Source organism: Pristis pectinata, chromosome 32 (assembly GCF_009764475.1).
Source record: "Pristis pectinata isolate sPriPec2 chromosome 32, sPriPec2.1.pri, whole genome shotgun sequence".
NCBI lineage: Eukaryota > Metazoa > Chordata > Chondrichthyes > Rhinopristiformes > Pristidae > Pristis > Pristis pectinata.
This window is the reverse complement of record NC_067436.1, coordinates 1721034-1747454: the sequence shown is the minus strand read 5'-3', so window position 1 is coordinate 1747454 and position 26421 is coordinate 1721034. Positions and strand designations below refer to the sequence as shown.

Genomic DNA, 26421 nt, shown 5'->3' with positions numbered 1-26421 from the left:
TTGTGCCAAACGAATTAAGCTGATTAAGATAATCCCTTCGGCCTGCACATGGTCCATATCATCCCTCCATTCTCTGCACGTTCCTGTGCCTATCTAAGAGTTCTTAAACACCTCTATCGTACTTGCCTCCACCACCACCCCTGGTAGCACATTCCAGGCACCCACCACTCCCTGCACATCTCCTTTGATCTTTCCCCCTCTCACCTTAAATAGATGCCCTCTGTATTAGACATTTCAACCCTAGGAAAAAGATACTGGCTGCCTATGCCTCTCATAATCTTATAAACTTCTATGAGGTCTCCTCTCAGACTCTGCTGCTCAGAGAAAACAACTCAAGTTATTAACTTAATAAAAGCAAGTATACCATACGCCTTCTTTACCACTCTACCAACTTGTGTGGCCACCTTCAGAGAGTGATGGACTTGGATCCCAAGATCCCTCTGCACATCAAAGCTGTTGACCTACCATTAACTGTGTACTGTCCCTTTACATTTGACCTCCCAAAGTGCAACCCCTCACACTTGTCCAGATTCTGAATCCAAATGGCCAAGTCACCATGGATCCAATGCATCTAATCTTCTGGATGAACCTACCACGAGGGACCTTGTTGGGTGCCTTACTAAAATCCATGTGGACAACATCAACAGCTCTACCTTCACCAATCACCTTTGTCACCTCCTTGAAAAACTCAATCAATTTAGTAAGACATGACTATGCTGACTGTCCTATCCGTAAGGATCCTTTCCAAAAGAGTGCCTTGGGGTTCTCTTTAATCCTACTTGTCGAGGCCTTTTCACGGCCCCTCCTGGCTATCCTGATTTCCTTCTCAAGTTCTTTTCTGTCTTCTTTATATCCCTGTGGGGGGGAGCCTTGTTCAATTTCAGCTTCCTAAACCTTACATACGCCTCTTTTCCCTTCTTGACTAAATTCACCACCTCCCTAGTCATCCAAGGTTCCCTTAACAACCTTGTCCTTCCTTCTTACTAGAACATACCTGTCCTGTACTCTGTGCAGTTGGTCTTTAAACACCCTCCACATGTCAGATGTGGACTTGCCCAAATACAGCTGTTCCCAATTAACTCTCCCTAGCTCCTGCCAAATACTATTGTAATTTAACTTCCCCCAATTAAGTACTTTCCCTCAAGGTCCCTACTTATCGTTACTAACAGAGCAAGGAAGATGAAAGGGCCAGAGACTTGTGGGATCCAGTTAATGGTTTGGTGTTATTCCTACCATGCTCTCTGAAAGCGGGCAGAGCCCAAGCATTTGATGACGAACGCTTGGGTTTCCCTCCCATTTCTGGGCACTCAAGCTCCAGAATTACTTAATTACTTGAAGGGATGATCTTTTTCATCCCTTCATTTTCAAGAGGTGACATGACTGACAAGATTGATATTTACTGAAAAGGGGTGATAGACTGCCTTCCTGAACCACTCCAGTGCAATAGCTATTGGCCTGATGCAAGGACGTGGCTTGGTAGACCTTTACAGAAGGTACTCATAACGAACCTTTGCAGCCCTCCTTAAATAAAAGCACAACATTAGCCACCCTCCAGTGTTCATGCAGGGTTTCAACCCAAAACGTGGACAATTCTTTTCGTCCCACAGATGCTGGTCGACCCGTTGAGTTCTTCCAGCAGATTGTTTGTTAAATATCTGTGTATTTTTGTGTTAATGCACATTGGGGGCTGAACCACCAGCAGACAGTTAATTCGCACTTTATCTGTGGTTATGTTACTGGATGAATAATCCTGACAGGCTTTGTTAAAAGAAACAACAGACGAGAGACACACGATGTTGGAATCTGGAGCCACAAACAATCTGCTGGACAAGCTCAGCAGGTCGAGCAGCATCTGAGAGTCCTGATGTAGGATTTTGACCCGCAATGTTGAAAATTCCATTTCCCTCCACAGATGCTCCATGACCTGCTGCGTTCCTTCAACAGATTGTTCCTGGCTTCAATAAGATCAAGTTGACTCACATCACACAAGACTACTGAGGAAGTGGAGAGTTGGTACACATTCCAAGCCAAGGTGTCAGTACACTTCAAATGTGTCCGGCTGCAGCTCCTCTCAGATCCCATGGATCTGTTGGAGCAGCAGTTGGACTTATTGAGGAGCATAGAGTATCATAGACAGGAGGTTCAGGGAGGTGATCATATCAAAGGTTCAGTCAAATGGATGGGTGACCACCAGGAGGGGCAGGCAGGTAGTGCAGCATTCTCCTGTGGCTTGTTCCCCTTTCAAACATATACACCAGTTTGGATACTGTTAGGGGGATGGCCTCTCAGGAGAAAATGACAGCAGCAGCAAGATCAACAGCACCATGACTGGCTCTGTTGTACAGCATGGTAGGTCAAGGACTAGACAAGCGATAGTGATAGAGCAGTCTTTAGTCAGGGGCACAGACAGGCATTTCAGTGGCCTGTCTGTCGACAACTTCTTTCCTCCCACAGATGCTGCTCGACCCGCTGAGTTCCTCCAGCAAATTGTTTGTTGCAGCAAAATGTAACCTCATGGCCCAAACGTTCACAGGATAAGCTGCAAAGACTTTCCTCAGGCACTCATTTTTATACATAATATCTACAAACCTTTAACAGGTCAAGTTCGCCTGTTTTCCATGCACAGCCCCAGTTAAGTTTCCTGATGCCCGTAGGGTCGCTCCATGCAAACAACCGAGCTTCTCCTGGATTAAGTATCATCTCTTCCTGTACTTCACTGCAGAAGGGAAAGAAATTAATGGACAGTTAGAATAACAAAACTAATCATAATGCAACAGTTTAATCAGCTGTCAAATTATATCTTCCTTGGAAGTACACAATATATTTCTTTGCTTTTGGAAACCACGTCAGTCTGCATCACCTGGCAAACATTTCAGAATCACACAGCATAAGAGGCCCATCAGCCCACGTATCCATGCCGCAATCAAGTACTCAACTCTACTAACCCCATTTACCAGCACCCGGCCCATAGTTCTATGCCTTGGCAATTCAAGTTCTCACCTGAGATCACCTGCTTTCTGTGCCTTTTCATGTCTTCTCACTACATTTAAATTCTACTTGCACATAATGACAAATAATGATTCAAAATGGTAAATTCATATTTATAAAACCACACAATATGTAGCAAGGCTAAGTATATGTCGTTTCCTATAATCAAATATTGCCATTTTAATCTACAATTTTGCAACGTATTGATATACAAGTGTAGACTGTGGATTATTTAACTCAATCGGTGCTCTTGTGCATCAGTCCCCAGTCTGAACGTATGGAACTCAACCTGGCAGCTCTGAAAAACATTACTCAAAGTAACCTAATGGTTATGGAAATAAGTGACTGATCTGCATGAGTGAGGAAGTGGGAGGGGAGAAGTGCTATGGGAAGAAAGCCCAGTGATCTTCTGTAAAACTAAATTATTCTCTGTAAAATGTCTCCAAATTCTGAGAATTAAAAAAATATAGATCTCTCCGTGTACTTATGAATGTCCCAAAGCACTTTGTAGCTCATGAATTATTTGCTGTTTTGCTGGCAAAATGTAGCTGTTCAACAAAGGTTGCACAAAGTGTGTGAGATAAAGCACCATGAATGAGTCTTTGAGGGCCTTGGTTGAAGGGACATTGGCTAGTAAGGCAGGACAGTTTCCTGCCTTTGGCCTTCTGCCTTTCCGCCAAAGGCAGGACTGCCTTTGTGTCTCATGTTTGTGGGTGGAGAGAACAATATATATTCCCGAAACTTTGCCTTGTTACTTCTACATTCCTTCTCACTCCCAAACTCGAATACCCCCTATACCATGGTCTGTAGTACATCTGCAGTCACTGTCCTCATCCACACAACCTGGAACAAACTTACACCTTTGAACAAGTGCAAAGATCAAGACTCCTGCAAAGGTACCTTCTTGATCCCCATGTCTGACTCACTTGTGGTCACCCTGCTCTCCCACTTGACAGACCAATCATATAGTAACTTATTCTAAGGGGTGCAGCTGTCTCTTGGGAAGAATCCAGGTAATCTGACCCCTCCCTAACGTATTGCCATGTCCGAATCTTAGATTCCAGCTTATCAGCTGCAAGTCAAAGTTTCCCAAGCTGCAGACACTTACTATAGATGTAGTCGCTATGGATCCCAATGAACCATACAGCACAAAACAGGCCCTTCGGCCCACCATTTTTTTTTAATAAAAAAGAATTTAATTCTCCTGGCAGTGGAGGAGGCCGAGGACTGACATGTCAGTGATGGGGTGGGAGGGGGAGTTGAAGTGACTGGCAACAGGGAGATGCAGATCGCAGTTACAGAGCACAGGTGTTCTGCAAAACAGTCACCTAGTCTGCGTTTGGTCTCGCCAATGTAGAGGAGGCCACACTCGGAGCACCGAATGCAATAGATGATATTAAGGGAGGTGCAGGTGAATCTCTGCCTCACCTAAAGGAACAGTTGGGGTCCCTGAATGGAGGTGGTGCAATCTGGTTCACTCTGGACCCTGCCCATCCCAGACCACTCGTAGCCCCGCCCACTCCAGGCCATGCCAGCACAGTGTCTGGCCCCGTTCACTCCCGGCCCTGCCCATTCCGGACCAGTCCTAGCCCCGCCCACCAGGCTCTGCTTCCCCACCAAGGGTGCTTTAGGCCCCACCCTCCTGATCTGGTACAGGCCCTGCCCACTGGAGGCATCTCCTGCTATTGGTCTGTTCCAAGTTCCACCCATGAGGCACTGCCTCCTCTCCAGCCCCACCCACCCTGGGCCCCACCTCCCGTCCAGCTCCACCCACCCAAACTGGTTGTAGCCCCGTCCACTCCAGGCCCCGCCTCCCCTCCAGCTTTCCATACTACAGCTGAATAAAGCTTTCAGTCAGCCCTCTTATGTTCTTCATTTAACTTGATCAGATTATTCGACTGTGAAGCTCCTTGGGATATTTTTCAACTTTAGTAGCTGGCAGAAGTGTGCAATTCTTGCTCCAATTTCTCTCCAACAAGAATTAACAGTTATTATAGTAATTGTTAAACACTATCTGAGTTTGATACTGTAATACTGTATGTATTTTATTTCAAGAAAGAAATTTAATCCACATTACATCACAAAATTGAAATTAACATACTGATAAACACCAGAAATTTCACATAATGTGCAGAATGCAAACTGTTGCATCGTAAAATATTCAGAGACAGTAGCCAGCTATCTTCAGCCGAGAGAGTGATGGCTTTGGCAAAAATTAATCTCAAACTCATGCTTTTGAAAGAATGAAACTGCCAAATAGCCTCGATGAGATTCTCAGACACCAAGTTTTATATCCAACTAAAATCTAGTTATTGCACAATTTGTAATTTCATTATTTTTATGTGAGAAGTATTAGAATGTGAACATTAAATTTATAGAAAATTAAAAATAGAATCAGGCAAATAGTTCAGCTGGGATGAGTGGTTCCTTGGCATGAAGTAATCTGAGGCATTCTTTTATCACAACAGTTGCGTCACTTCAGTTACTGAGTTTGAGTTGCTGCTGTTTGAAGACTAAAATTTATATTAAATTATGATCCAGTTAATGTGATATAGAAGTTAAGCAAGTGTTCAAGAGATGCATCAACTTTAATCTGAATGGCAGCTGACCAGAGCCAGCTACTTTTTGGAGTAGTGCAGGTAAAAAACCATTTTGTAAGGAATTCAAAATCCTGTGATGCCAAAAGTACAAACTTGCTAAATTCAGGAAAAGCAAAAGATAATTTACATCTCCCTTCCAGGTGAAAGAGTGATTTACTTAATTTTTGTTAAGTTTAGTATATTGTGTTCACTATTCACAGTGAAATCATCCTCTACATCGGGGAAGCCAAACACGAACTGAAACAATAACAGGAAGGTCGTAGATCTAAAACTTTGACCGTTTCCACAGATGCTGCCCGACTTGTTAAGTTTATCCAGTATTTCTGTTGTTGCTACCAATTCTGCGACTGCTTTGCTGAGCATTCCTGTCCATAGCACGTGACAGCAAGCTTCCAGTCACCCATCACTTCAGTTCAAAGAGCCATGCCTACTTCCCTCTCATCAACGTCCTGCACCATCCCAATGAAACTCATTATAACTTTCAAAAGCAGCACCTCATCTTTCATTAGGCACATTAGCCTTTTGGACAATATTGAATGCAACATTTTCTTGTCTATACTTTTCATTCCTTCAGTCATTTAACCTCTTTGACCTCCTAATCTTTCTGTTTTGTCCTTTTCCCTTCCATCCAAGTCTGGTCTGACACTGCATCGTAATATTGGGGAGCATCAAACATCATAAACGCTGTCACTCAGATGAGACTTTAAACCAAGACTATCCATCTGTTCAATTGAGTGCTCAATTACGAGTGCACCCTAGATTCTCTCAAGCCAATATTTGAGTGGAAAGATCCCATTGAGCATTTAGCAAACAAAGTAGTTCTCAAATATTCTTCAAACAGTAACTTATGACAGATATGCCTTGATTTATGAACATTTAACTCTCTGGGGTACCATTCTTTGATTTGTTTGTGATATAGACTAATGTCTTGGATGTGTGTACAAGGTGTGATGAGTGAGTTTGCTGATCACACAAAAATTGGTGGTGGTGTGAACAGTGAGGAAGGTTGTCTAAGACTATAACAGGATATAGCTCAGTTGGAAAGTTGAGTGGAGTGTTGGCAGATGAAATTTAATCCCGGCAAGGGCATTTTGGGAAGTCAAATAGGGGTACGGCATGTATAGCAAATAGAAGAGCACTAAGGAGTATTGACAAACAGAAAGACCTCGGGGTCCAAGTCCACAGGTGCTTGGAAGTGGCAATGCAGGTCAATAGGGTGGTGAAGAAGGCACATGGCATGCTTGTCTTCATAGGTCGGGGAGCAGAATTTAAGAATTGGGATATTATGTTGCACTTTACAAATCACTGGTTAGGCCACACTTGGAGTATCGTGTGCAGTTCTGGTCATCACACTATCGGAAGGATAGGATTGTGCTGGAGAGAGTGCAGAGGGAGATGTTGCCTGGACTGGAGGACTTCAGTTGTGGGGAGAGATTGGATAGGCCAAGCTTGTATTCCCTGGAGTGAAGGAGACCGAGGTATATAAAATTATAAGAGGCATCGATAGGGTAGACAGTCAAATTCTTTTTCCCATGGTAGGGGTATCAAAAACAAGAGGCATAGTTTTAAGGCAAGAGGCAGGGGGTTTGAAGAGAATCCGAGGGGTAAGTTTTTGTTAAGTGGTTGATATCTGGAACTCACTGCCAGAGGTGGTGATGGAATCAGATACAGTTGCTACATTTATAGGCATTTAAGACAAACCCTTAAATAGGCAAGCGCACAGATGGATATAGTCCAAATGGAGGCAAATGGGATTAGTGTAGATGGACAAGAAGATTGGTATGGACATCATGGTCCAAAGGGCCTGTTTCTGTGCTGTACAATACCGTGACTCTGATTTACAGAAGTTGTTTTTCACTGTAACAATCAGGGCACTACTAACCATGCACAGAAACATTGTACTAAGATTCCCATCATTTCACTCAGCCTTTCTAACTACAAAATTTTGCTTCACAGCATGTTTTCCAGGAATCCTTTTTGTAAATTGCGTCACCAATTATGCACCACGTTGTCATTTGCATACATTTATTCAAGTTTTGAAGAGCTGCTATGCAGAATTTACAGACCTTTGCTTGAAGCGAAACTTCAGTGCTGTAGTGTGATTAATGATGAGAGCAGGTGCAGAGCCTTCATGGTAGTCTGTGAAAGTGATCACCGTGGCATGTTCTGCAACATTCACATCCACTATAACACCACCACACTGCCAAAACAAAAACTGCGTCAGCTCTATTGCAATAAATGTCATTTGATTCTAAAATAATTGCAAAACATCAATGATGAATTTGTACCTATTTTGTGGTCAAAGTTATTGTTGTACACAAAATACTGTAGGAAACTTTTTCATATTTAACAAGATGAAAGTGACACATACTTTTTATATCTGAATCATAGAGAGAGAGAAAGAAGATTTTGTGCTGCAATGAAAAGTATTTGCAATTTTCATTCCTTTTGCTTGCCAACTAATATCACAATTCTTATTCAATTTAATTAGACCATTAATCCTGCTATGTCACAGGTCAGGAATTGCGTTCTCATTTCTGTGCAATTCAATTACTCAACTATTGGGGACAATGCACTTAATGTCAGCGGCTATGCCACTAATCCATGGTAATCATAAAAATGTTTGGAGAATATGGATACTCTTGGATTATATGATGGACATAATGAATAACATCCATCACAATATCCAAGTTTAAAGAACACAATGCAGACTGCTGCAAGTAGCTATAAAATATCAAAATGTGCCTCCAAAATCCCGCTGCTTTTATTCCATTCTATTTTAAGCTCTCGTCACATCCTCAGGGTGGCATAGTGGCACAGCTCGCAGAGCTGCTGTCTAATTGCTCCAGGAACTGTTCAATCCTGACCTCCGGTGCCGTCTTTGCATGTTCCACCTGTGCGAGCTCCCCCGGGTGCTCCATTTTCCTCCCACATCCCAAAGAACGCGTGGATTGGTAGGTATACTGGCTACTATAACTTGCTCCTGGTGTGTAGGTGACTGGTAAAACCTGGGAATCATAAAAACTGCAGATGCTGGAAATTTGAAATGAAAACAGAAAACACTGGAATACTCAGCAGATCAGGTGACATCTCAATGCAGTCCGACCTGCTGAACATTAGCAGCATTTTCTGCTTTTATGTAAAACCTGGGAATGTGGTGAGAATAACATTGGATCAGTGTAAATGGATGAGCCTTTTTCTGTGTTATAGGACTACGAGCTGCTACATCTCTACCCAACAAGTGCTGGAACTCGTGTTTTTTTTCATCCCCCTATCTACAACCTCCTGGGACAGTGGCAGCTGCTGCCCTCCTGACAGGGTCAAAGTCATACAGCACAGAAATCGCGGGCCCACTGTGTCCATCTAAGCTAATCCCAGTTACTAGAACTTGGTTTTTTGATGCCTTAGCAATTCAATATGCTGATCTAGATACTTATTAAATGTTATGCCACCACCACACCTTCAGACAGTGTGCTCCAACTTCATCCTCTAGGTCAAAAAACACTCTCAGATTCTCTCTAAATATTTTCCCTTTTACCCTAAACTTATGCCCTCTTTTAACTTTCCCAGTATTGACTGGGGTTGTCCTAGATTGTCCAAGAGGACTTTTTGAAGCTGTAAGCAGAGAGTCCTATAGAGAGGGGATTGTACAAGACCTTGTCTTAGGGAAAGACGATTGGAGGGGGATTGAGGGAGGGGGATTGTCTGTGCAGGAACCCTTCGGGAACAGTGACCACTGTTCACTAAGGTGGTCAGGAAAAAGATAAGGTTGGTCCTCAAGATAGGGCCCTAATCTGAGAGAAGGTGGATTTCAACAGTGCAAGGCAGATTTGGTGGAAGTAGATCAGAAGCAGCTGCTAGAGGGGAAAACAACATCTGATAAATGGGAGGCACTTAAAAGTGAAATGGTCAGAGTTCAGAGTCAACATGTGGGAGTAAGAAGCGAAGAAGGCAAGTTGAGGGAACCCTGGTTAACATTGAAGATTTGATCAGGTATGGGAAACTGGTATCAAATGAGTCCTTTGTGGTTTACAGGGGATACAGGTGAGGACCTGTGAAAGAAATTAGGAGGCCAAAAAGGGGCCTTGAAATGACCTTGGCAAGTATGATAAAGGAGAATCCTAACATCTTTTATGAGTATATTAGAAGCAAGAGGGTAGCTAAGGAAAGGTCACCTTGAGGACCGAAGGGGTAATCTATACGAGAAACAAGGGGATATGAGTGAGGACCTGAATTAATACCTCAGCATTCTTCATCAGGGAGAAGGATGTTGAGGATGGGGTATGCTGATATTCTGGACCATGTCTGGATCAGGAAGAAGGAAGTGCTAGAAATACTGGCGTACGTTAGGGTGCCTAAATCCCCAGGGCTTGATGGGATCTATCTCATGATGCTAAAGGAAGCAAGGAAGGAGATAGTTGGGGCTCTGATGGAGATATTTGCATCTTCTTTAGCCTTGGGCAAGGTGCCAGAATACCGGAGAATAGCTAATGTTGTCTCCTAATTCCATAGGAGCAGTTGGGATAAGCCTGGAAGCTATTGACCAGAGAGCTTCACATCAGTGGTAGGTGAGTAAATTGAATGAATTCTGAGGGACAGGATTTACATTCATTTGGAGAGGCAGAGATTGATTAGGAGGAGTCAGTGTGGTTTTGTGCAAATCATGTCCCACAAATCTGATTGAGTTTTTAAGGAAGTAACTAAGAAAATTGATGAAGGCAATGCGGTAGGAGTGGTTTACCTGGACTTCAATAAGGCTTTTGACAAGGTCCGGCATAATAGACTGATTCAGTAGGATCATTGATCTTGTTAAGATGACCTTGTTATTCCTTTTTTCTGTACTATTTATTAATTTTTGTAATGTATACTAAGCTTATGTCTTTGCACTGTACTGCTGCCACAAAACAACAAATTTCACATCAAACAAGTCAATGATAATGATTCTGATTCAGAAGATTAAGAAACAAGGGATCGGAGGCATGTTGGCAGTGTGGGTCCAAAATGTGATACGAGGCAGATGGTAATGGTAGATAGGTGCTTTACTGACTGGAAGTCTGTAACAAGTGGTTTACTGCAGGAATTGGTGTTGGGAGGTTTGTTGTTTGTTATATAAATGACATGGCTGAGAATGTACGTGATCTGATTGGTCAGTTTGCTTACAACACAAAAATTGATGGAGTTGTAGATTGTGAAGAAAGTTGTCCAAGGATACAGCAGGACACAGATCAGCTGGAAAGTTGGGCAGAGCAGAGGCAGATGGAATTTAATCCAGACAAGTGTGAGCTAATGCACTTTGGGAAGTCGAATTCTAGTAGGACTCAGAGTACAAAGAACAGTATAGCACTGTATAGGCCCTTTGGCCCAAGATGTTGTGCTGACCTATATAAACCTACTCCATAATCAATCTAACCTTTTCCTCCTACACACCTCATAACCCTCCATTTTCTTTTACATCTATGTGTCTATCTAAGAGTCTCTTAAATACCCCTATTGTATCAGCCTCTACCACCACCCCAGTAATGCATTCCAGGCACCCACCACTCTCTGTGTAACAAACTTATCTCCCCTAAACCTTCCTCCTCTGACCTTAAACAGATGCCCTCTGGTATTGGCCATTGCCATTGTAGGGAAAAGGTGCTGGCTGTCCACTCTATCTATCCCTCTCATAATCTTATACACCTCTATTAAGTCGCCTTCGGACATATTCTCTAATTCAGGCACATCCTGGTAAATCTCCCTGAAACCTCTCTAAAACTTCCACATCCTTCCTATAATGAGGCGACCAGAACTGAACACAATACTCCAAGTGTGGTCTAACCAGAGTTTTATAGAGCTGCAACAATACCTATTGAACTCATTCCTCCAACTAATAAAGGGCAGCACACTATACGCCTTCTTAACCACCCTATCAACTTGCGCGGCAACTTTGAGGGATCTATGGACTTGGACCCCAAGATCCCTCTGTTCCACCACACTGCTAAGAACCCTGCCATTAAATTTGTACTCCACCTTCAAGTTCATTCTTCCAAAGTGTATCACTTTACACTTTTTCCAGATTGAACTCCATCTGTCACATCTCCGCCCAACTCTGCATCCTGTCTATATCCTGTTGTAACTTATTAACCCATCCCTCTACTTCCTCATCCAAGTCATTTATAAAAATCACAAAGAGCAGGGGTCCCAGAACAGATCCCTGCAGAACAACACGGGTCACTGACCTCCAGGAAGAATACTCTCCATCTACCACCAGCATCTGCCTTCTGTGGGTAAGGCAATTCCGAATCCATGCAGCCAAGTCTCCATGGATCCCATTCCTCATGACTTTCTGGATGAGCCTACCATGGGGAACCTTGTCAAATGCCTTACTAAAGTCCATATAAACCACATCCACCACTCTACCTTCATCAATTTTTGTCACCTCCTCGAAAAACTCAATTAGGCTCATGAAGCACAACCTGCCCCCCACAAAGCCATGCTGACTATCCAAAACAGGACTATGCTTCTCCAAATGCTCGTAAATCCTGTCCCTAAGAATCCTCTCCAATAGCTTGACCACCACTGATGTAAGATTCAACTAGTCTGTAATTCCCAGGATTATCCCTATTACCTTTCCTGAACAACGGAGCAACATTAGCCATTCTCCAATCCTCTGGTACCACTCCTGTGGCCAGGGAGGATGCAAAGATCATCGTCAATGTCCCAGCGATCTCTTCCTGTAGTAATCTGGGCTATATCCCCACTGGCCCCGGGGACTTATCAATTCTAATCTTTTTCAGAAGCTCCAATTTTTCAGAAGCTACCTCTTTCTTAACCTCGACATGCTCCAGTACATTAGCCTGTTCTATGCTGACTTCATATTCATCAAAATCCCTCTCCCTCATGAACACTGAAGCAAGTTATTCATTAAGGACCTCCCCTAACTCCTCTGCTTCTACTCGCCAAGGCCTTCTCATGTCCCCTTCTAGCTCTCCTAAGTTCATTCTTAAGCTCCTTCCTGGCTACCTTATAATTCTCGAGCCCTGCCTGAATTTTGCTTCCTAAACCTTAAGTATGCTCCTTCTTCCTCTTGATTAAATATTTCACCTCTCTTATCAACCATGGTTCCCTCACCCTACCATCCTTTCCCTGTCTCAGTGGTACAAATCTATCCAGAACCCATACAAGTGTTCCATAAACAACCTCCACATTTCTGCTGTGCATTTCCCTGAGAACATCTGTTCCCAATTGGTGGTCCCAAGTTCCTGCCTATTACCGGTGTACTTAGCCCTCCCCCAATTAAAAACTTTCCCATATCGTCTGCTCCTATCCTTATCCATGGCTGTGCTAAAGGTCAGGGAGTTGTGGTCACGGTTTCCGAAATTCTCATCCAGTAAATGGTAGGGCCCTTAGAAATGTTGATGTACAGAGGGACGGGGTGTAAGTCCATAGCTCGCTATGGACGACCCGTGGATCGTCCATAGCTCGATCCACGGGTGGATCGGGTATTGAAGGCATTTGGAATGTTTGCCTTCCTAGGAAAAGTTTTGAGTACAAGAGTTGGGACATCATGTTACAGTTGTACAAAACACTGGTTCAACCACATTTGGAGCACAGTGTACAATTCTGGTTGTCACGTTACAAGTAGAATGTGGTAGCAATAGAATGCAAAAGAGATTCACTGGGATGTTGCCTGGATTGGAGGCTGTAGTTATAAAGAGGGATTGGATAAACTGGGATTATTCTCAATGGAACATGGGAGACTGAGGGGTGACCTTATAGAGATTTACAAAATAATGAGGGGCAGAGATAGTCAGAATCTTTTTCTGAGGGCAGGAAAGTCTAGAACAAGAGATCATAGGTTTAAGGTGAACAATTTCCATCAGTTTTCTTGAAGTTTTACAGTAGACTGATTGGGCTGTGTAAGTATTGGGCTGGGTTGGATTTGTCCAGCTTTTTAAGCACAGGACATACCAGGGCAATATTCCACATTGCTGGGTCAGTGATAGTATTGTCACTGTACTTTCTCTATTCCTTTTTTTTGCAATATTTATTTTGTAAGTTATAGTAATTTTTATGTATTTGCTCTGTGCTGTTGCGCAAAACAACAAATTTCACAACGTCTAAGTCGGTGATAATAAACCTGATTCTGATATGAAGGCCACAGATGCCGCAAATTCTGAAGCACAAACTTCATTGAACCAGGATATTGTCTGGTTCTATAGTCTTTGCTGTGTCCATTGCTCTCGGCCATTTCTGACATCATAAGACAGGTTTCCGTGATGGTGGTGTTGCAGAAGGAAAGTGAGAGTGATCATCCACTCACCCATTCTGTCTGAACACAGCTTCTATCCCACTGTTATAAGACTATTGAACGGTCCCCTTGATAAGATAGACTCTTGACCTCACAATTTACCTCGTCATGGCCTTGCACCTTATTGTCTGCCTGCAATGCACTTTCTCTGTAACTGTAACTCTATAATCCTGCATTGTTATTGCTTTTCCCTTGTACTACCTCGATGTACTGATGTGATGAAATGACTTGTATGGATGGCATGCAAAACAATGTTTTTCACTGGACCTCAGTACGTGTGACAATAATAAACCAATTTACCAACATTGTGGTGAAGGCGTTGGCCTTGTTTTTAGCACTCAATTTGCTGGGTCCCGGCACGCATTCTCAGAGCCTCCTGTTAGCTGTTTATGGATCTGATCAAATCTGTGCATTTCCGCCACAGACTCTGGGGTCTTGGTCTCTTCTACAAATGTTGTCATTGAGAAATGCAGGGTAGATTGGCAAGGATGAAGTCACACATGTTTATCACGTGGGTTGGTCTGCTCTACCCGCAGTAGACCCAATCTGGCAGCTCTGTCCTTCAGGGCTCACCACAGAGTGATGGATATTGAAGCCCCCCACCCCCATCCAGACCTTGCCCCTTACTATTTGTAGTGATTTTCAAATGTTCACAACGGAGTGACCATGCCTTGCCACTGCCAGATGGTTTGTGAGGCTTTAATTTTTTGTGCTCTAACACAGCAGTCATCATACACCTGAGTGGGTCGCTGGGCCAGCTCACTTTGAACCTGGAGCTATTTATAATCCAGACAGGGTAAAGATGGCAAATCTCCTCCCCTGAAGGGTAGTAGTGAGCTGGACAGCTTCACAAAATAATCTAACATTTTCATGGTCATCGTCGCTGTAGCTATGTTTTATTTTTAATTCCAGATTATTAACCGAGTCCACAGCCTCTGGACAGTTACCAGTCTAGTAACATTAACCATACCTGCTTTTTCACATTTGATTGTAAATTACCGAGGTCCAACTGCTGTCATCGATGAAAATATAAACAATATATAATGCACAAACCTACCACATAGTCAAGCCTCAGCAACGTGCCATTGTCTTGCTTGTTGTAGAAGATCGATTTTGATGACCGTTCAGACCCAACTACTCTGACACAAAGCTTGTTTGATGAGGTTTCAGGCCAGAAAGGAAGACACTGCGATAAAATTACAGAAACGTCAGTGGCAGACTGTGATGGCCACTAAGCACAAGGAACTAATCAGTAACATGTGGTTTTGAAACATCAACATAAAACAGGTACCACATGTAACAGAAGTTACTCAGTGTCAAGCATAACCCAGAACCATTTTCTCCTTCATAAAGATGTTGAAATATTAACAAAAAAAATTAAAAACCACTTGCAACAACAATCACATCAATCATCTGGCAAAGGGAAGCATATGTCATATTTGGGTATGCTGATGAGAGAGAAACTAGGTGGTCTGAAAGCACGGCAGAGGATCCTCTTTGGTGAAGGGCAGCACTGGAGAATGTTGATAAATGAAAATAAGGATGAGTGCAGGTAGAGATCAGTCAGTTTAACCTCAGCGATAGAAAATAAATATCACTGCAGATACTGAAATCTGAAACAAAATCAGAAATGCTGGAAGAACTCAGCCGGTAAAGCAGCATGTGTGAAAGAGAAATCAGCTAACGTTTCAGGGCAAAGATCCTTCATCACGACTGAGAAAGAAAGCAGGCTGGTCTAAATAACAGCAGTTATGAGGAGAGGCTGGGACGGTGTTTTCTGGAGAAGACTGAATGGAGATCTGACATAAACATATAAAATGATGAGTGTTCTGAACAGAGAGGATAGTGGGGGACTGTTGATGGAAGATTGAGGACTAGAAGGGAAGAGAATTAAGAGGTACATGAAGAAAAAAAAATTACATGCAGTATGTGGTAGGAGTCTGGACTGCACTGCCTGTCAGAGTGATGGGGGCAGAATCCACTGTGACCTTTGACAAAATGGCAAGCAAGACCAAAGGAGGAAGTGGAGGTTGGAACCAGTGAGTAGCTGTGGAAGCAGTGGAACCAGCAAGAAGATGGTTTCCTTCTTTGCTCTAATTCTATAAAAGAGGCTTCAAGGAGATATGGACAAGTTGAGTCTTGGGAACATGGCCGATGGAGTAAGATGTAGAAAAATGTGAGGTGATCCACTTTGGTGCATAAAATAGAACATTTTATAAACAGGTGAGAAATTGGGGTTTAAAGGGGCCTGTCCTGGTATACAAATCACATACTGTTAAGATACAGAACAGGGGAAGAAAGGGGTCCTGGTGAGAGCAGAAGCAGAATATCACGTAAAAGTCTCACCTTCCTACCTAAGGGAAGGTACAATTGTAACAGAAAAAGTTTACCAGACATGACTACTGGGATGGGGACTTTGACCAATGGGAAAGGGTTAAGCAGACCGGTCCTGTACTTTCTGGAGTCTAGAAGAATCAGAAATAATCTCGCTGTAATACACAATCAGGAAACTAGGTGAGAAGAAAGCTCTTCACTCAGTGGGAAGTAATTTTTTTGAAATTCTCTACCTGAGAAGCTGTGGCGATTCAGTCACTGACGTGCATTCACACTGAGAAATTTGTGGATAATAAGGGAATCAAAGGATATGGGTTCAGCGGAGGAAAGGAGAGCCAAGGTAAATGATCTTAGTGAATGCCACAACAGGCTCGAGGGGTCAAACAGCTGCATTTATTTCTTACTGGCAACACTGTAGGTCTGCACCCAATTATGAAAATGCATATCAAGAGTACCAACTTGTTGAAAAATTTGCACAATGCTTAACCCACAGAATAGAAACATTGTTTATAAACTTTGTGAAGCAGTATTTTCCAATCTATACAATTTCCTTGCATACCAAAGAACACATATCCATGTAACTATATTACCATTATACCCTTGCATAATCCAGAAACATGCAACTTGAAAATAAAGCAGTACAAATCATTCTGACATTGGAAATTTTCGTTTTACTTCTTCATTTGAGACACATGATTGCAGCCTGAAGCCAATTGCAGGAGGGTCACCCACATGATACTGAACAGCAGCAGGCTGTTGTCTTGCCCAATGATAAACTAAGAAATTCACTAGGGGTTGTTTATGAATTAGGAGGTCGGTATGGTGAGTCATGGTCACACTTATAGTCTGGTGATGGAGCAGGAGGGAAGATATTCAGCATGGTAGAAGGGATGAGGTATGCAAAAGGCCATTACTATTGAGAAAGGAGGAGCAGTGCTTCTGGTTCATAAAGACCAAAAGCATAGATATTAACTAATGAATGAGATTAAATATCCAGTCATAGTTAAATGTTTTGAAAATGTGTTATATATGTGGAGAATTCTGCAGGAAATAAGTCAGTTAAGATTAGAATGAGGAAAGGTATGAAGAGATTGTCTTAAATATGCTCTACCACTGCAGCATTCTGAATGTCATTAGCAATGAAGTGTGCTTGATAGTTTATGTTGTTACAATAGATTTCATTGTTCAGATGGTTGGCACAAATTACTGAAAAACTGAAATCCCATACTCTACCTCTGCTGCTGAAATGTAAATCCATTTCCCACCTTCCGACAAGGCACAAGACTGATCTTCTCCAACCTCCAGCTCATATGAAGATTTATTGACCAATGTGTAGAATGGAGTTAAGGTAACAACTTTTGTCATGTTGAAACTGCTCATTTTAATGGCTACTCCGATCTGCAATTTTGGAAAAAAGTTGATATTTACAATCAAGTTTATAAACCGTAATTTATCAAATACCATGTAAATCAATTAATACTACATACTTACATACTCAGACATCCTTTCTAACTGAGGATCAGCAATATATTCAGCTTGAAAATAAAGGAAACAGCTACAGCATATTTACTAACAAGGGAACGTGAAGTTAGAAGTGCTTTGTATTTCTGACTTTACCAAGACTTTGACAAGGGCTGGCATGGTAGGCTGGTCCAGAGGGTTAGAACACATGGAATCCAGAGTGATCTAGCCAATGGATATAAAATTGGCTTAGTGGAAGAAGTCAGAGGGTGGTAGTGGAGGGTTGGTTTTTCAGACTGGAGACCTATGCCCAGTACTGTGGTACAGGGATTGGTGCTGGTCCCCTGTTGTTTGTCATATATATTAACAATTTGGACAAGAACGTAGGTGGTATGGTTAGTAAGTTTGTAGATGACACCAAAATTGGTGGTATAGTGGACAGTGAAGGTTGTCTAAGGTTACAACAGGATCTAGATCAAATGGAAAAGTGAGCAAAGTAATGAGGAATGGAATTTAACTCAGGACAACTGTGAAGTGATGGATTTTGGTAAGTTAAACCAGGGCAGGACATAGAGTGAATGACAGGCCCTGGAGAGTTTTGTTGAACGGAAGGATCTAGGGGTTACAAGTATACAGCTCCTTGAAAGTGGCAACACAGATAAACAGGTTGGTGAAAGTGGTGTACGACACGCCTGCCTTCATCAGACAGGGCACTGAGTAAAGGAGTTGGGACGTCATGTTGAAGTTGAACAAAATGTTTGTGAGACCACACATGGAGTATTGTGTGCAGTTCTGGTCGCCACACCACAGTAAGGATGTGGTTAGGCTAGAGAGGGGGCAGAAAAGATTCACAAGGATGATGCTGAGACTGGAGGGCTGGAGTTTTAAGGAGAGACTGGACAGGGTGGGACTGTTTTCCCTGGAGTGAAGGAAGCTGAGGGGTGATCTTACAGAGGTTTATAAAATCATGAGGGATGTAGATGGGGTAGATAATGGGGTAGGAAAGTTTAGAACTAGAAGGCATAGGTTTAAGGTAAGAGGAAGAAAATTTAGAGAGGATCTGAGGGGCAGGTTTTTCCACACAGTGGGTGATGGCTCTATGGAATGAGCTGCCAGAGGAAGTGGTAAAGGTGAGTACAATTACAATACTTAAAGAGACATTTGGACAGATACATGGATAGGAAAGGATTCGAGAGATATGGAGCAAACTCAGGCAAATTGGTCAGCATGGATGAATTGGGCCAAAGGGCCTGTTTCCATGCTGGATAACTCTATAACGCAGTTACATAGGGTGACCATTCTTTATAACACATCAATCGAACCAAAAATGGAAAATTACGAAACTATAAATGATGACATAGTATTGGTACCTGTTCAGTACCTGCAAGTTAAAAATATTCAAACTGCAGTACAACTGTGGTCACTCACCAGATAGTCTTTATTCTTTGCAGGACACTTGACACATCCATAACTTCCCACAGTGTCTAGTGAAAAACTGTTAGACCAGCCGCTGGTAGATATGCAGAGCTGAATCTGTTAGTGAAAAGACAAATATATTTTACCAATAACTGACTCAAGTGTTTTGACATATTGGAAGGATGATATGGCGTTTTAGTTAACACATGGCCCTATTACAATGAAGCCTCATTCAAGTCGTCACCAACCTCGTATCCTCTAGTTTATATCATTTGTAACCTGATGGGCAACACACTGGATAGTGGGGCAAGAGATTCTGACTGCAAATTAATCAGCTCGTGATTTCTGATGCATTAGGTGGAGGAAATACATTTGGTATTATTTGAAGACAATGTTTTATCACAAGAGAAATTTTTATTTTGTTTTTACTTCACAAGGAAAAGTATTGATTCTCCTGAATTTTCTTTTAATTAATTTCTGGGATTTGGCAATGCTGGCAAGGCCATCCTTTATTACCCATCCTTAAATGTTTTGTTTGAACCTATGTTCTCACAGCTTAATTTGTAATAGTCTTTCATATTTATCATTTAGACATCACTCTATATTTCCTTCCAGTCCTCTTTACAAGCCTCATTGTACACATCCTGGTGCTCAGCATCTGCTCTTAGTTCACTGCTACATGACTTCCTGAGCATGAACATGCAGTCTTAGCATGACTCACTCAAACCTACAGCTGATCATTTAACTAAATATTTTGGCATCACAACAGCGGGTGAATATATCATTAGTTGGAGTCAAAAGATCTTTAATATTTTGATGGCCATCATTGTTTAAGGACCTTCGGTGAAGCTGGGGTGTAAGTGGATAAGAATGTACTGGAGGGTTGTTAATGGAACTAAGGAGGATGAGCGGAGAATTGACATACAAGATCTTGACTGGCTTAACTAGAGTGATTAAAGGAAGGCTGTTGGCATTAGTAGCTGGTTCAAGTACAAAGGGCAATTGATTTAAAATTTTGGGGAAAATATGCAAGGCAATTGTGAGGAATAAACATTTATCCGGAATGCAGTTATGATCTGGAATTTCTTGTGTTGGGGACAGAACTTGAGAATAATGTACAAGGCCTTGAGGGAAGATGAGCCAGAACAGACTCAGTTTCCTCCTCCTTCAGCAGCTGCGTGATTCTATTCCAGTGAGTTTGAATTTCCCAGTCATTTATTCACAGGCTGATTCACAGGGTCTCCTGATGAAGAAGGAGCCAGTGTGAAGTCAAACACATTGGCAGACACGAAGTACAGAAAGAACGAAGGACAGTATGACAGAAGAAAGGTGTGGAACTGGGAAAAGATGTTAAAAAAATTAGGAAGGCAAAGAGGAATGACTCATCTGGCAGATAAACACCACAATGGCACAATTAATCCTAACCCTCCCCGCACTGAGAGGCAATGGACCTTCACCATCCAGGACATGCCCTCTTCTCGTTACTACCATCGAGGAGGAGGTACAGGAGCCTGAAGACCCACACTCAACATTTCAGGAACAGTGTTTTCCCCTCCACCATCAGATTTCTGAATGGTCCATAAACCTATGAACACTACCTCATTATTCCTCTTTTGCACTACTTATTTATTTTTGTAATTTATAGTAATTTTTCTGTCTTGCATTGTACTGCTGCTGCAGAACAACAGATTTCACAATATATGTCAGTGACAATGAACCGGATTCTGATTCAGTTGAGCCACTGCCTCACAGTGCCAGACACCCAGGTTCAATCCTGACTTTGGATGCTACCTGTATGGAGTCTGCACGTTCTCCCTGGGACTGGGTGGCTTTCCTCCCACAGTCCAAAGATGTGCAGGTTGATAGGTGAATTGGTCACTGTAAATCTCCGTAGTGTGTACATGAGAGTTAGAATCTGGGGGAGTTGATGAAAACGTGGGGAGAATACAATAGGATTGGATTAGTGTATGTTTAGTGTAAATGTGTGCTTCATGGTGGGCTGAAGGGCCTGTTTCTGTGCTGTGCCTCTCTGTGTGACTGGAGGTGGGGGGGGTGGGGGGGTGGGCACAGTGGCACAGCTGCTGGCTCGCAGCTCCCGAGACACGAGTTCAACCCTGACCTCAGGTACTGTCTGTGCAGAGTTTGCATGTTCTCCCTACGACTGTGTGGGTTTCCCTCGGGTGCTCCAGTTTTCTCCCACATCCCAAAGATGGGTGGGGAGATAGGTTAATTGGCTGTTGTAAACTGTCCCTAGTGCGCAGGTGAGGGGTAGATCTGAGGGTGGCTGATGGGAATGCAAGGAAAATAAAATGGGATTAGTGTAAGTGGGGGCATGACGATTGGCATGGATGGCTCTCCAATGCACATTTTGGTTGCAGTGATGTATGGCTACTTCAAACTTATGAAAAGTCATGCACTTTCTTATAGCATCACTTCCAGGATGTGAACATCGATCCAAGATCAGCAATGCACAATTTCAGAAACCCATAATGAACCCTTTCATTTCCTGGGCTATTTCGCAGAATATCATGCATGAGCAGCAAGGATATTTCTCTACTCTTGTACAGGTTTGGCACCCTTAGTGCTCTTTAAGTTGTCTTCAGTTAATTCTATTTATATAGGGTGCTGGCAGATCATTGGTGCTTATTTTGCATTTACAAAAAAAAATGAACAGAGATTTAAAACGGAGACACCAGAGACTGCAAACGCTGGAATCTGGAGCAACACACAGGATGCTGGAGGACCTCAGCGGGTCAGGCAGCATCTGTGGGGGGAAATGAACAGTCAACATTTCGGGTTGAGACCCTTCATCTGGATCCTTCATCTCAGTCCTGATGAAGGGTCTCAGCCTGAAACGTCGACTGTCCATCTCCCTCCACAGATGCTGCCTGACCCACTGAGTTCCTCTTCGTTGTTGCAAGAGATTTAAAACAGTGAAGATGCATCCCTAATAAAGCTGTAATGTTTAAATAATCTTATGTGCCTTTATACTTCTGCCTTTTAAGAATTAAAGAATGGAATATTTTGTTTCCTAGAAATTATGTATCCTAAAGAAATTATACATGCCTTATTTTTGCTGAAAATATTTTTTCGTTTGAAGGAAAATAGGATGACATCACAGAAGTCAGCAGGATGCTTGACATGTATATCTTCTGCCTGATACTGCAGGACTCTTGAGGTTTTATTAATGATCCAGTATGGGCTGTAAACTGACAAAACCAGAAGGCCACTAACTTTCCCAACATGGATCAGCAAATCAATGCTCATGCCAGTTTCATCAGTGAAGCACACTGGGAAAAATTCAGGCAGACATTCTTCAATTTTCATACGGCCATTCCAGTTCCTGCCTTGATATTTAATGAGACCCAGTTCCATGATTTCCCCTCTGATTCTGCAGCGCAGTATATCTGCTGAGCATCCTTCCGCTAGTTCATAAGCTCCTTCAGTCGCCTGTAATGAGAAAAGACAGGTGAGTGGAAGTTCAAAACTCTTCAGAAAAAGTCATAAGGTAGTTACTGTTACATTTTAGAAGAAAAAGTCAGGAGAACTTCATAAGGGTGTGAGAGCGCCAGGGTCGAAAGGGATATATTTTCAATATTTTCAGAAGTGGCAGAAATCAATGAGATCAATAATTAAAATGTGGATTCCGTGGCAGCACCCTTCCCCTCCCCCATCAGATTTCTGAATGGTTCATGAACACTACCCCATTATTCCTTTTTCATGCACTATTTATTTATTTTGTAATTTATAGTAATTCTGTGTCTTTGCACTGTGCTGTTGTTCCAAAACAAATTTCACTTCATATAAGACAGTGATAATAAACCTGATTTTGATTATAAACAAGAGACAAGAAGAACAAAAGCATACAAGTTAACCTAGTCCTTTCAGAAGATAGAAGTAGGCCATCTAGCCCTTCAAGCCTGCTCTGCTATGTAACAGGATCAGGGTTGATCGACTACCTCAGTACCATATGCCCACCCTCTCCCCATACCCCTTGATACCCATCCATCTTAAAAATTCAGAGTGAAAATAAGTTAGCAAGAAAACAAAAAGCTGAAAGCTTTCACATTCTATGAGATGTTTTCACCTCTAACATGTAACTGAGACGGTATGGCAGAAGATTCCTAATGGTAACTGTGGGGTGGAGATGGATGATATAGGCTGGATCCCACTCATCTTCACCATGGTTACCGATGAAGTTCAGCTCATCTGGAATAGCAATGGTGTTTATTATGAGTGGTAAGTAGCCCATGTCGGTTGCAGGACATTGCAGTCTGCATTGGATTTCTGTGCTCCTGTGAAGTTCTTCCTTCCATGTAATATATGTTGTCGATGCTTTGAATTTATTCTCCAGCTCTCCAGATGGTTTTAAAAATAAGTGGTCTCTGAAACAAAACACATGATTTAATACTTCGTACAATGTAGTATAATTTGTGCACTTTACATTTTAACCCTGGATGTAAAGAGAAAAAAGTTCTGCGACGTAAACAAGCTGCACGTCCTTAGCATTCCCTGAGCCCTAGGCATTAAAGAGTTATGCAATAATGTGCAACCTAACATTTAAAAGACATTTGGATAAGTACATGGATAGGAGAGATTCAGTGGGACATGGGCCAAAGCATGGGTAGATAGGATTGGTTTAGGTGGGCTCCTTGGTCGGTATGGATGAGTTGGGCTGAAGGGCCTGTTTCCGTGCTCCATTACTCTATGATTCTGATCTAATACATCCACCCCCTTCCCTACCTAGCTTGATCTGCCCATCATCCTTCACCACCCATATCAGTGACAGATATGGGCTGAGAAACAGCAGTTGTTTAATCCAGGCAATGAGAAGTGGACATAGTTTTTAAAATTATGTGAGCACAAGGTAGGGTTGACAATCAGAATCTTTTAGATACTAGAGGGCATAGTTTTAAGGAGAGAGGGGAAGATTTAAAGGAGGTGTGCAGGGCAATTTTTTTTTTTACAGTGTTGCATGCCTGGAACACTCTGCTGGGGTGGTGGTGGAAGCAGATATGATAGTGGCGTTTAGGGGTCTTTTAGACAGGCACATGAATATGCAGGGAATGGAAGGATGTGGATCATGTGCAGGCACAAGGATTAGTTTAATTTGACATCATGTTTGGCCCAGACCTCGGCTGTTCGAGGTTCTAAGGAACAGACTCTGATGATGGTCTCTCTCCATTTGGCCTCTCACCCAACCAGAAGTATTTGCACTGAAGAAAGAATTTGAAAAGAACTTTCAAAGACTAATGCTGAAGGTGAAGGCAGATACGGAAAAATGAATAATTAACAGACCACATTGTGATGACAGTGACAGTTCGAATGGAGCCATCCATCACAACCCCAACCTATGGTCCTGCCTCATTCAGATGGCTCACTCCCCATTCCACACAATTTAACAGACATATGTAAACATTTAACGACATTCCCACCTGTAAGAATCTAAAGGCACGTGGAACTCCTCTTCAGGATTGGCCACACCAATAGGCTCCAGTAACTGCCCATCTGGGTCAAATTTGTAGACCACAAAGGAAATGGAGAAGTGGTTCTTGATCTATGAACAATGAGTGTTTCACCATTATTACCAATCTTTGATACAAGTATAGCTTGCTTATTGAAGGTATTATTACATCAGAAACAGATTATAATAAATTTAATCTGCTTATCTCGTGAAGTGATCACAATCTATGTTAATATCCAACATGAGCTTCAGTGACAATACAAGCAGTAAGTAATGCATTTGATATTTAATCATCTTATACTTTCTAACATCAAAATCAATATTACCCTCAAAGATTCAAAAGTACAATCCACTTGCAATGTTACTAATCAGCAATTCAAGCACAATTAGTGCAGATGGGTGCTTGATGGTTGGCACGGAAGGAATGGGCTGAAGGGCCTGTTTCCATGCTGTATAATTCTATGAACCTCAGCGACCCTTCCCCAATTCCAGCTTCCTGTGATGCAACTGGTTCGCCTTTCTCAACAAATCCACCTCACAGTGTGGTCAGGAATCACAAATAGATTAACTCTTTGTTTTAGTGCAGGTTTTAAAACAAGCCAGTGTGACAGTGTAGTTGATAAGGAGACCCAAAATCAGCAACAAAGAAGAAAGTGAAAGAAAGCTCTATTACCTGGAGAGGGGATCGGATGATAATTCTTTTATCACCTTCCACGACATCTATCTGGACTACAAGCGATACTGAATGTTCACTGTCAGGGCAAAGCACATTGTACAAACGTCGTCCGGGCTTTGCAATTGGGATATTTGCTACTTCTGTATAATTACAGGGCACTGGGAAAATAAAATCAATTTTTTATTCTATAAACCAAATACAATAGCTGCACTTTTCAGTAAAACGTCTTCATATTTTACATATTGTTTGCACAGGTTAATACAGAACTATCATGCAGTTGGTAAAAGGTTACAAAAATTCTTTCATCACTACAAGTACTCTATACATAAAAAAACCTTTTTTTTAAAATAGTTAGATCGGGTGCAGCAGAGTCATACCTATTGGTTTATCAATGTTAATTCACCCAGTGACATTTGATAAGGTGCTGCATCAAAGCTCACAGTGTTGAGAGTAACAGATTGCCTGGCTAACAGGAAACAGAAAATAGGCATAAATGGGTCTTGTTCTAGTTGGCAAGATGTAACCATGGTGTCCCGAGGATTGGTCATGAGGCTTCAACTTTTTTTCAACCTATATAAAAGATTTGGACGAAGGCACCAAAGGTATAGTTGCTAAATTTGTTGATGGCACAAAGACAAGTAGGGAAGTTGTGAAGAGGTCACACAGAGTCTACAAGAGATGTCGTCAGGTTAAGTATGTGACATAAAATCTGGCAAATGGAGTATTAAATAGGTAAACATGAAATTGTCCATTTTGACAGGAAAAATAAGAAAGTACATGATCTAAATAGTGAGTGATTGCAGAGCTCGGAGATGTAGAGAGATCTGGGTATTCCTGCACTTACTATACCTGCACATAATTGACAGAAACAGAGTGCAGGTACAGCAAGTAATTAGAAATTCCAACAGAACGTGATTGTTCATTGCCAGAGGAATTGAAGGCCAACATAGGGAGGTTATAGGGCAATAATAAAATCAAATCTGGAGTACATTACTTGTCTCCTTATTTAGAACCATAGAACCACAGAAAAACTACAGCACAGAAAACAGGCCATTCGGCCCTTCTAGTCTGTGCCGAAACATTATTCCGCTAGTCCCATTTACCTGCCCCCAGCCCATACCCCTCCAGACCTCTCTCGTCCATGTATCTATCCAATTTACTCTTAAAAGTTAAGAGCAAGCCTGCATTTACC

The 26421-nt window shown here is 42.2% G+C and overlaps 1 protein-coding gene across 3 annotated transcripts in view; it reads right to left on the bottom strand.

Annotated features, from left to right (window-relative positions):
- The window catches only part of vps13c (vacuolar protein sorting 13 homolog C), a 283389-nt gene that overhangs the window by 63090 nt on the left and 193878 nt on the right, over nt 1-26421 (bottom strand). For all 3 annotated transcript variants that reach the window (XM_052042364.1, XM_052042365.1, XM_052042363.1), the window contains 9 exons: nt 25227-25387; nt 24525-24646; nt 23177-23474; nt 22156-22539; nt 19102-19206; nt 17446-17610; nt 14936-15064; nt 7655-7788; nt 2590-2716 (listed from right to left, as the gene is read on the bottom strand). In XM_052042364.1, coding sequence (XP_051898324.1) covers nt 2590-2716; nt 7655-7788; nt 14936-15064; nt 17446-17610; nt 19102-19206; nt 22156-22539; nt 23177-23474; nt 24525-24646; nt 25227-25387 — 1625 coding nt within the window. The remainder of the gene's footprint in view (nt 1-2589; nt 2717-7654; nt 7789-14935; nt 15065-17445; nt 17611-19101; nt 19207-22155; nt 22540-23176; nt 23475-24524; nt 24647-25226; nt 25388-26421) is intronic.